We start from the raw sequence: 12,124 nt of genomic DNA, 5'->3' as shown, positions 1-12,124 counted from the left end.
TCAAAGGAGCTGATGCATAAAGCATTCAGATCAGAGTTTGGAATATTCTCAATAAATATTAACCATTATAATTTACATCACTCCTCTACTTGAAATTTTTCAGTGACTTCTTGTTGTCTTTAAGAAGAATTGCACACATGCTTTGCAAACATCTTTGAAAACTAGCCTTCACATACTATCTTGTCATGGAACCCTCAGCACTCTTTGCTCTGCCATAGGATATCTTTTCAGTTCCTTGGAGGTGTTTGTTCTCTTTCACCTCCAGACCTATATGTACATGCTCTACCTTTTGCCTGTTTGGTCCATGTTGAATTTAAACTTGGAATTGTACTTCATGGAGCCTTTTCGATACAGTACTTGAACACTGTTTCCACTATGTTAATGTTTGCCATGTTTGTACTTGTGTAATTAACTGCCCTCACTATATTGTAATCACTTTTAAGGACAGGAGAACATCTGACTTTCTTGCAGCATCTCAAATGAAGGTACTTAGTTAATATTTGGTGAATAAATGTTGAATTAGCAAGACGTTTGAATCAAGTTTATAGCTCTGTTTACCTCCTATAACACAATATAGATTTGACAGCATTCAATCATTTAATTCTAAATTAGATTTTTAAATAGTACAATAAATTATAGTTTGCTAAAAGGAGTACCTTTTTAAGCAACAAGGGATGTCTTAAAGAGGCAGTCTTTTCTATGAAATTTTAGTTTCATCTTGTTCTACTGTTAAGGGCTCTTATTACTATATTAAGGTCAGTCGTGTTATATAATCTAATTTTAATTAAGACTTGAAAATGCCAACACTTCACTGTAATATAAAAGGGAATTCAGAGATTAGTAGTTTTTATATGCTTAATAATATTAAATGACAGTGATTGTAAAAAGAACCTTAGGTTTATTGATCAGATGTGTAAATATCAGTCACTCAACTTGACTTCTAATAAAAAAAAAAATCCAGCAAGTTCAAAACTGTTTTTGAAGACTCCTCTAACATTTGACCTTTAAAACTTTGATTTGAATCAATATATAAAGGTAGATTAGAATACAATGTGCCCTATTCAGCAACAATTTTAAACTTTTGCTCTATCTTATTTTATTCCCAACTGATAACTTTCATATCAACAAGTCAAAAATGAAGAATTAAAGAAAGTTGTTTAATTTTTAAAAGTATAAATCGGTATAAACTATATTATGTATTATATATGTAATTATATATTGTATGTTTTATAATATATGTCATATATTATATAATATTATATACACACATACATATAGTTAGAAAGCAGGGGTTAGGAGCAATGAACACATTTAATTCTCTTTGTCTGCATATCCTGAGATTTATACATGAAGAAAAATATTTAAACATAACTGTATATATAATACATGAGAATAAAATAGCAATGTTCAGCATAATGATTACCGTATATATTGGCAAAGAAATACTATATTCAGGAGAACACATCAAAAAACAAAGATATGGAAGTAAAGAGTAAAATAAAATTTCAAATTACTGGAGAGTTTGTCAAAAGTTTGTCAGCAATTTATTACCTTAAATTTATGCACTAAGAGGGAATAATTGCTCTTAACTTTGTAATGGGCTGCCTAATGATAATTTGCACATTTATAAATGTTTGTTCTACTGTAATACAAAATAACTTTTAAAAATAATGAGTAAACTTAATATAGAATTACTTTTCTATTCTGTTTTTTTGGGGGGGCAGGAGGCATCTTCATAATTCTGCTTTCAATTCATCCTTTGATATGTTTTCAGAGAAAATTTTCTAAAAATAGATATCTAAACATATAGCTCCTTTGTTAAAAATACTTAGTGGCTTAATATTGTCTATGCAGTAAAGCCCAAACTTCTATCATACTGAATGAAGACCTTCTAAGATCTGACTTGTACCTACCATTTCTCCCATCACACTCACCTTGTCACACTCTCTTTACAGGCACCACACACTTTCCTCATCCCAAACTCAACACATTCCCTGCCTTCCTACCGCTTTGGTTTTGTTCTAATCATTAACTTGCTTATTATGTTCTTTAGCCTCAAATTTCCTCATCATAATCAAGGAAAGTTTATTCATCTTTTAGTCTCTAACTCAAAATCAAACACCTTCTGGGATCTTTTCTTGTTCTTCCTGTGTAAGAATTCATTACTTTTTGTCCCATATGCTGTGAGTTTTTAGCTCTATTTTGTGCTTACCTTCTGCCTTGGAGTGTAGACAAACTGAAGGCTGACTCTATGTTTTTCTTCTCTTTCCTAACCTCTTCCAACAGTGACTTCCCTAGTTGTTTGCATATCATACATACTTAATAGGACCTCATTGCATTACATTGAAAGTGCACTTTGGTATACTTAAAAACATTTTGGAAAGCTGTTTTGTAGAATATATTGTTGTTATGCATAGTGGATTGCATTTACTACAATAACCTCTGGTTCTGCTTTTCTCCTTTTGAACTCTGATTGTCTTCTTAATTCTCTCTAATTCAGCCTGTCTTCCTTCCAAATCATGTGATGATATCTGAGCACTTTATACCCTCAGAACACCTCTTGGGAGACATGGCAAAAAGTTATAGAACTAGATGTTTTCATTTTCCCATTGTATATAAGGTCATTAATGATTTTGCTCAATGAGCACTTATTGAGTACCTAAAATATCTCAAGGCACTAAAATTTACTTTGGGAAAACACCAGTGAACACAGTCTCTCGCTATAAACATTGTAATCTAGTGAGAAAGCCAGACCACAAGTATGGATAGTTATAGTCAAGGTGAATAAGTACTAAAATGGGAATCCATTATGACATTGAATCTCTAAATGGTAAGGATACAGGTAATATTGGCTAGTTCCTAGGGTTTTTTCCTTTGTACTTACATATCTTTTGCTCTTATAAAACCAATACCTTCAGAGATTATTTTTTCCTGCTAGCATGAAAATGGAGAAAACTCACTTAAGTATGAACCTTCACTGGATGGCAGTCATTCAGCAAAAAGTTATTGAACACTTCTATGCCACACAGTTTTGGCACTTCTAAATGACATAGAGTTGCTGCCTTCATGAGACATACCTTTTCTTGAGTGAGAGATCTAAATTAGTCATGTGGATAAGTAACTAAGATAAATATTTTATATACTTTAGGTAATGATACATGATACAGAGAAAACAAAACAGATAACAGATTTACAGGCAGGGGGATTCTCCCTAGGTATGCTGATAATGGAAGAACTCTTTGTACTTGAGCTAAAACCTAAAAAGAGCTTATGATTAAAAAGCCTATCTTCAGACAAATGCAATGGTGGTAAAGTAATATATCTTTTTACAAAGCATTCATTCTGTTTGGATCTTTGGTGGTTTTCAAGTGAAGAGAGAGGGGTCACTAAGTTCTCCAGGTGATTTTGCTTTCCTAGTTTGAGATTTACTCCCCCCTCTTGAGTAAGAAGTGCCATTGACATGTTTCTCATCACTGATCCTAGACTATTTCACAAGCATGAACTCTTGGAATAATGACAAAAGCTGTTACTAGAGAGATATATAGCTGGTTTTCCCCCAAATTTTTCACAGTAGTTATAGCAATTAAGTAAATGCTTCCTTTTGAAATAGTATTATCATACACTTCATAACATTTTTTAGCAAACATACTACAATTATATGCTATGAGTAAAACTAGTCAAATGAATTTGTTTAAGATCTGAATTTTATGATTGGTGGTCCAATAATGGTGTGTAACGCAAATGTGTATCCAGAAGGATATGGGATGCCCATGATCCTGGGGTGAGTTCAAGTGACTTTTACACTTTCTAATTTATTTTTGATTTTTAGAAACAGTCAAAAGTCACTTTAGAGTCTATCCATAAACTATACAACTGTATAATAAGAGTAATATCTAATAGTCAAAAGCCCCTGACTACCCCTCATGTTGGAACATAATGAGATTTACTTTCTTGTGTAGTTCTCACTTTGTTGACTGGTTAGAAAACATAAATATGTTCAAAGACACACAGAAATTTAGTGACTATTAGAATGCAAATTTCCAGTGCTGTCTCCTATCCAGTTTCTAGTGTTTTACAAAAAATAATAAAGTGAGTTAGCATTTTGTTTCTGACAAGTACATTTTTTATTAAATTTACTTTTCTGAATTTTAGATTATTTCAGTCTGTACCTGTCAAAACCATTAGGTGATTTTTTTTCCTCCCAGATCAAATCATTTTTTTGAGAATATAAATTTAAGATAAATGCAAGACCAAGCATATTTTCTTCCAAACTTATCATATAAATTTTAGATTAGAAAAATATAGCAGAAAAAGAGAAATCGGTGAGAGCTGTTGGACATTAAGTGATGTCCCAGTACCTTACTTTAATCAAATTTATTGTACATTCCCTGTTTAATTTTGGTTCTAAGCATAGGTAAGCTCATTTCCTTGTAACCAAATAAAATGAAAGTCAATATGTTTGTAAGGAGATGTTGTTGAACTGATGAAAGCAATGCAAATAACTAGTTTGACCAAACACACACACACACACACACACACACACACACACACACACACTGACCTCATGTCATCATTTGTGGGTAAAATATACAAATGCAGAAATGTATAAGGAAAACAAAATATAGATCTTCTTTTGTCACTGAAGAGTTGTGACTATTTAATTGGCATCATTAAACTGGTAACAGGGACGTATCAGCAAACTTTGGAAAGTTTAAACACTGTATTACACTAGCAGAAAACAGGACTGTTTTTTCAAACCTCTAAAATACACATTATGAATTATTTAATACACATGTTCCTGTACTCTCCTATTCTTCACAGCTTAAGGTGGCATAGTCTTACAGCAGTTAAGTAGTGAAACAGTTTATGAAGATTGCATTGTAGAAGTTATTCCTTACAGATCTCACTTCAGAACGGATATTTTGTAATTATCAGATAGGACATGTGCTTCATTCAGTGAACACCCCCCTCCTCCCAAACTGGATTTGGATATCCAATGAAAGTCAATGTAAGATTATACCTTAAGCACGGGTTATGAGCCAGGCAACATAAATGCATTTATATTGCCAAGCAATATAAAATGGTTATATCATCATCTCTAATTTACAGATGAGGTACAGACAAGTTAAGTAACTTGCTCAACATCACACAGCTAGTAAGTGGCACAGTCCAGGTACAAACTCAGGAGATGTGGTTCCAAATCCCATACTCCAGTTTTACCACTACAGGATTCTGTCTCCCAATCCTTGTGTTGCCATTTCCTTAAATTTACACTTAAGCAGTCACAATAGATGCTTTTTAAAGAAGAATGAATAAATATTAGATTTGTGTCTTAACCCATCCAGGTTTTAGGACTATATGTTATGTCTCCCACTTCTACAATAAACTTGGAAATCATTTGGGCTGTAATAGAAAGCTTCCTTAAAGATTATAACTTATTTGGGAAGTTGCAATGGTACTTAAAATTTGTAACTATAAAAAATACTGCACTACATACATTTTTTTGGGTGCAAAACGAAGATAAATTAGTAAGGGGTACCTTTGGTTTGTTACCCATTCAAACATGGTATTTTACCTAAAGCAGTCTGTTGTAAATGGGTAGCCTTTAGAACATTTTCAGAGTTGACTACAGTTGTTTGTTTTTCTTGTTTTTATTGTCTTTTTTCCTCCTTTTGCATTTTTTGAAATTAAAAAAAAATAAAAACAATAAAGGGTGGAGCAGAAATACTGCATTTATCCCTAGTAAAATTTTCCCTGAGGTAAGGTTTAAATTAATCAGTGTAAGATTGTTAAATAATGTTAAAATGGCTGCTCCTTAAAGAGCAGGCATACTTTCTGTTGCATGTGGGGTTTTCAGAGCATTTCCAATGAGTTCAAAGGATCATCTAATCACAGAAAGAATACTGCTTTGCACTTGAGAGATCGAGGTTCTCTGGCTTCTGAAGATACCTAAACTTTTTTTGTTCATTTATTTCCTATGTGGCACCTCCTTTTTGGCATATCCTGTTGGCATTATCCCTATGGAGGACGTCCTGAAAAGCAGATCGTTTTGTTGTGATCGGAAATGCTTTTGTCTGACTTCTAGGTCATGCTTTAAACTCAGAACACATGACAAAACTAAATGACAGAACTATGTCAAAACGCCCAGTCATTAAACTCATGAGAGATTTTTTTGGTGTTCTTTTGCTAGTTTTTTTGTTTTAAATGATGCAAAATATTCAAGTTGCGAGTGGGACTATTTTAAATAAACGTCCAGTGATGTTGCTTTTTGGCCAGAACTTGGAATCGCGGGGGAAAAATATCAAGAAAAAACAACTCTTATCAAAAGGCAAATTAGTTTTTGAAGCTGGTGTTAATTGGCAGCCAAGGTGTTTCATTATGAAGCTGAATTTTTAACAGTTGTTACTTGGTTACTATGAAAACACCAGCCAGAAGAAAACACTGCAGTGTAATGGATATTTCTTCAATCTCTCCTAATCCTTCTTCCAGCGTGTCAGTAACGGGAGTCTTGTTTTAAAACACCCATGCGCTCTGTAGAAAGTGCCTGTGTTGGCCGTTTATTCAAGTTTATTTCACGATTAGATACATATTTCATAATCAACGGGATCAGGGATGATCACTTTAAAACTGCAGGTTTTATATTTTTCTATTTTGCAATTCTCCGTTTGAATGAAACCTTAGGAAGACCTTATTGGGAGAACTTTTTTTTTTTTCCTTTGTAACCTAGAGCATAAAGCTAACCACGGGAAATATATAAATTGTAACTAGGGAGATGATTCTTTTGGATGAAGCAATGAGAACTCTGGTGCTTTATCTCTGTGGGTACCTACTGCTGGTTTTTTTAAAAGGAAAACACCTAAGGGCTACAGGTAGCAATTTCCAACTCTTTACTCCCCTCCCTAACAGTAAACAGCATGAAGAAGGTTTTTCTTCACACATAACATATCCAAAGCCCCTGGGAGTATGTATGCTTTGATATATTTTTTTCCCATTCTGACATTTTACCAGCTGGTTAAGAAAAAAATTTCTTTGCTCAGTGAGTCCTCAACCTATAGGCAACTAATTCTTATATTGTCCTGTCTATAGTCATCCCTTTCATCTGTTGTATTCAGCATGTAGTTTTATGGTGATGTATAGGAAAAAAATCTTTTTTTTTTTTTCTGTGGGTAATATGATAAAAGTGTTGGTTTCAATTACTTGCCAACAGTTCCCCAGCCAAATAATTTAATTATGTGATTATAGTCTTATTGAAGCCTTTGCTATTGATTCTAAGAAGCAAGCACAGATCTATTTGTTGTCCTTCAAAACAAAAGCTGATTTTTCTCTTGCCTTGCAGTCTCAGCTAGGGTTTTAACAGAAAAAAAAATAATGAATGCTTCTGCTGCAGCATGTCACAGGGGAGGCTGGGACAATACTGAGCTCATGCACACCGCTGATCCTTGCTTGCTGAGCAACATGTACACCTGGATTTCTGACAGCTCTGTGAGTTCACTAGAGACCTCTGTCATTCTGTTCATCCTCTTGTAGGCAATGGTCGAGACAGTTAACAACCTCCTCCAGCCACAAGCCTCAAATGCATGGAGAGACCTGACTACAAGTGATCAACTACGTGCAGCCACCATGTTGCTTGACACTGTGGAGGAAAGCGCTTTTGTGCTGGCTGATAACCTTTTGAAGACTGACATTGTCAGGGAGAACACAGACAATATTCGTAAGTGGCCTTTGTTATACAGAAGGGCCAGAGACCCTTGTACAGCAGAAGAGAGAAAAGAAAAAAAATTCTGTGGTAGCCCAGATATTATGAGTGATTTTTATTTCAGTGGAGATCAGTGATTTTTTTCTATAATTAGAAGGATATCACCTGCCATTGGCTTAAAAGGGTCCTCATAATCAGGTATGTTATCCTCCTTAGGACATTCCAATATTGGATATATTAACCTGAGATCAATCACAGTGAGGTCCTTTGCTTTGTATGTCTGAATGTATCTATGCATGTATTTGTGCTATTTAAAGTTTTTATCCTCCTAATACAGTGCTTATGGGTCACTTCAGTTATAATAAGAATGTCTCTGAATTATATACTATAAAGAAATCAGTCATTTAAGTGAAGGTGATAAAACCATTTTTTGTAATTGTGTTATTGGCTCATAAGGAGTGTAAATCTATTTTTACTGTGCATAAGGATGTAGCTGACAGTTTTATTTCAGAAGATTTGATAAAGCTGTTTCAAGCTTATTAGATTTAAAGACACATCAATTTTGATATCATAGTGCAGCTCTAGATTATAAAAAGATTTTTACTTAATTCACAAGATAAAGATACATTTTGAAAATAAACTTAATGTAAATGACAAAGTATAAGGATTTGAGCTTGAATTTTAAATTTTAGGCTTTATAATTGATACATTTGTATTCTTATTTACCTGATTTTAATAGCTTGGTTTGCTTTACTTTAAAATACTAAAGAAATACTTTCTAAATGAAACATTGAAGTACTATAAATTTTGACTACTATAAATTAATAGAACATTAATTCCAGTGTTTTGATTTCAGAAATATTTTAGTGATTTAGGAAATCATCTTAGCTTTGATGCATTTCTCAGTGAAGACTGATAACTCTTTCCATTAACAGAATTGGAAGTTGCAAGGCTGAGCACAGAAGGAAACTTAGAAGACCTAAAATTTCCAGAAAACATGGGTCATGGAAGCACTATCCAGCTTTCCGCAAATACTCTAAAACAAAATGGTCGAAACGGTAGGTTAGCGTTTGTTTGTTAAGCATGATGAAATTGAACTTATCATCAATGCCTTGTTTCTTGGCTTGGGAGTTTATATCTGCTATCCAAAAGCTCTCCTCTCATTCAACTATTGTCTTTCTCCTCTTATCTTCTGCACCAGCAACACTGAAATGTACGTGTCCACAAAATTCTCAGTCAGATTTGGAAATTGTTCTGTTCCTTTTCAGTTGGAGTAAAATGTCAGACACTTGAAAGTGAGGAGAATTAATGACCAGCAAAATCCAGATATCTGACTTTTTTCTTCAAGGGAGTAACTCCCCCCGAGTTGACAGATTTAGTTTATAAAATTTTTAATGGACATTTTAATTCCAATTTTAAAATTGTATGTCTTTTTTTCCTTATTCACTTATTTTTGAAAGTGTTTCTGATTTTTCTTTGCAACACATACAGAAAATTTAACTGTGAGAAGATGACCTTGGGGGTGCCTGGGTGGCTGAGTCAGTTGAGCCTCCAACTTCGGCTCCAGTTCATGATCTCACAGTCTATCAGCGCAGAGCCTATTTCAGATCTTCTGTCTCCCTCTCTCTGCCCCTCCCCCCTCACTCTAACTAAACAAACAAACAAACAAACTTAAAAAAAAAAGATGACCTCAGGAAAAGGAAATGGTAAATGTAGGTCGGTTTAATACTAGAGTAATTTCTAGAGTAAATTCACTGAATGTAATTAGAATTAAACTCATTGAGAACTAAACTGTGGAAAAAAAATTTAAATATAAAATAAATCCAGAGAAAATATGTCTCAAGTGTCACTAGTATTACATTTTTAAATCATTCTTTTCACTACTATTAAATTTTTAAAAACATTCATTTTCTTTTTTTTTTTAAGTTTATTGATTTATTTTGAGAGAGACAGAGACAGTGTGAGTGTGCGAAGGGCTGAAAGGGAGGGAGAGAGAGAGTCCCAAGCAGTCTCCTCCACACTGTCAGTGCAGAGCCCATCATGGGGCTCAAACCCACAAAACTCTGAGATCATGACCTGAGCAGAAACCAAAACTCCATCGCTTAACCGACTGAGCCACCCAGGCACCCCTAAAAACCATTCTTTTTACAAACTAAGTGAGATCCTCTGACCTATTAGGTGATAATGGGAAGATAGCCTCAGGTTGTAGCAACCAACTCAGAGCTGGTGTTTCATAGTGTCGGGTGAGGGATTAAAAAAAAAAAAAAAAAGAAGAATACCAAGAAAAACAAAATATGGCTATTGTCAGCTGAACACAATTATTTTTTAAGTGTTGGAAATGTTATAAGACTAAGCATATAAATTGTTCTATTCTAATCTGACTATGTGAATTTTGAGGCAGCATTCAGATTTTCTGTGGAGCAAAGTCATATTTCTACATTAGCTTTCTAACTGGTTTCCCTCCCTCCACTCTTTCCACCCCCCAATAGGATATCCTGTTGACAAAGGGATCTTCCTGAAATGTAAATCTGACCAGTTCTCTTCCAGTTACACTCAGAATGAAATCAGATAATTTCACTAGGACACCATGGGCTCATCCCCTTTTTCCTGCCTCATCTGCCCCATTTTATGTCTGTTTTTCACATTCTGTCTATGTTCCAGTCTATTCTTGATTCTTTTTTTTAATTGAGATATAAGTGACATATAACTTTATATTAGTTTCAGGTATACAATACAATGATTCTATATTTGTATATAGTGTGAAACTATCACAACAATAAGTATAGTTTAATAAGTATATTTATCATCACATATAGTTATAACATTTTTTCTTGTGATGAGAACTTCTAAGATTTACCCTCTTAGCTACTTTCAAAATATAAAATACAGTATTATTCACCGTGGTCACAATGCTGTATATTATATCCCCATGATGACATTTATTTTATAACTGGAAGTTTGTACTTTTTGACCTTTTTCACCCATTTTGCCTACCCACCAACCCCCTGCCTGTGGCAACCACCAGTCTGTTCTCTGTTTCTATGAATTTACTTTGTTTGTTTTGTTATTTTTAAGATTCCACCTATATGTGAGATCATACAGTATTTGTCTTTCCCTATCTGACATATTTCACTTAGCATAATGCCCTCAAGGTCCATCCATGTTATCACAAATGACAAGATTTCATTCTTTTTAATGGCTGAATAATATTTCATTTTCTTTACCCATTCATTCATCAATGGACACTTAGGTTGTTTACATGTCTTAGCTCTTATAAATAATGCTGCAATGAATGTGGAGTCCAGAGATCTTTTTGAGTTAGTGTTTTTGTTTCCTTCAGATAAAAGCCCAGAAGTGTAATTACTGAATCATATGCTAGATCTATTTTTCATTGGCAGGGGGCGTGGGGAGGGGGCTTCCATAGTGTTTTCCATAATGGCTGCACCAATTTATATCCCCACCAACAGTGCACAAGGATTCTCTTGTCTAGTCGTGCTTCTGTTTTTTGAATACCAAGAGTATTTCTGTGTATGATTTTTGCATTTTGATTTTCTTCCTAGAATGCAATTTATACATTTTTTTATTTAGAAGCTTCTCTATCATTTACTGCTCAGTATAAATCTTGCCTCTTTAGGAAGGGAAGTTTTTCTCTGTCTCCCTGAAGGTCTACCACTCTTTCCTTTTTTAAAATTTAATTTTTTTTCAAATTTTAATTCAAATTCTAGTTAGTTAACATACAGTGAAATATTGGTTTCAAGAGTAGAATTCAGTGGTTCATTGCTTACATATAACACCCAGTGCTCATCATAACAAGTGGCGCCCTCCTTAAAACCCATCACCCACCTAGCACATCCCCCCCCACCTCCCTCCATCAACCCTCAGTTTGTTTTCTATCATTAAGGGTCTCTTACGATTTGTTTCCCTTGCTTACTCTCTCTCGTTTTTTCTCTCCCTTATGTTTATCTGTTTTCTTTTTATTTTTTATTTTATTATCTTTTAATGTTTATTTATTCTTGAGGGAGAGAGAGACAGAGTGCGAGTGGGAGAGGGGCAGAGAGAAAGAGACACAGAATCTGTAGCAGGTTCCAGGCTCCAGGCCTGAGCTGAGAGCTCAGAGATCGTGACCTGAGCTGACACTGGATGCTTAACCGACTGAGCCACCCAGGCTCCCCTGTTTTATTTTTTAATTTCCACATGTGAGTGAAATCATATGGTATTTGTCTTTCTCTGACTTATTTTGCTTGGCATAATACATTCAAGCTCCATCCATGTCATTGCAAATGGCAAGATTTCATTCTTTTGGATGGCTGGGTAATATTCCATCAAATTATAGCTGGGTAATATACACATACATACATACATACATACATACCACATCTTTTTTATCCATTTCTCATTTGGGCATTTTGGCATTACTTTTTCATAATT

At 34.3% G+C, this 12,124-nt stretch overlaps 1 protein-coding gene across 33 annotated transcripts in view; it reads left to right on the top strand.

The window, feature by feature from the left end:
- ADGRL3 (adhesion G protein-coupled receptor L3) overlaps positions 1-12,124 on the top strand; it is an 813,483-nt gene that overhangs the window by 682,801 nt on the left and 118,558 nt on the right. For all 33 annotated transcript variants that reach the window (XM_053901514.1, XM_053901520.1, XM_053901521.1 and 30 more), the window contains 2 exons: positions 7,528-7,711; positions 8,632-8,754. In XM_053901514.1, coding sequence (XP_053757489.1) covers positions 7,528-7,711; positions 8,632-8,754 — 307 coding nt within the window. The remainder of the gene's footprint in view (positions 1-7,527; positions 7,712-8,631; positions 8,755-12,124) is intronic.

This window comes from Panthera pardus, unplaced genomic scaffold (genome assembly GCF_024362965.1).
Source record: "Panthera pardus isolate Hobbes unplaced genomic scaffold, ASM2436296v1 HiC_scaffold_13, whole genome shotgun sequence".
In the NCBI taxonomy this organism is placed as follows: Eukaryota; Metazoa; Chordata; class Mammalia; order Carnivora; family Felidae; genus Panthera; species Panthera pardus.
The sequence above is the reverse complement of the archived record's forward strand: the minus strand, read 5'-3'. Positions and strand labels throughout refer to the sequence as shown.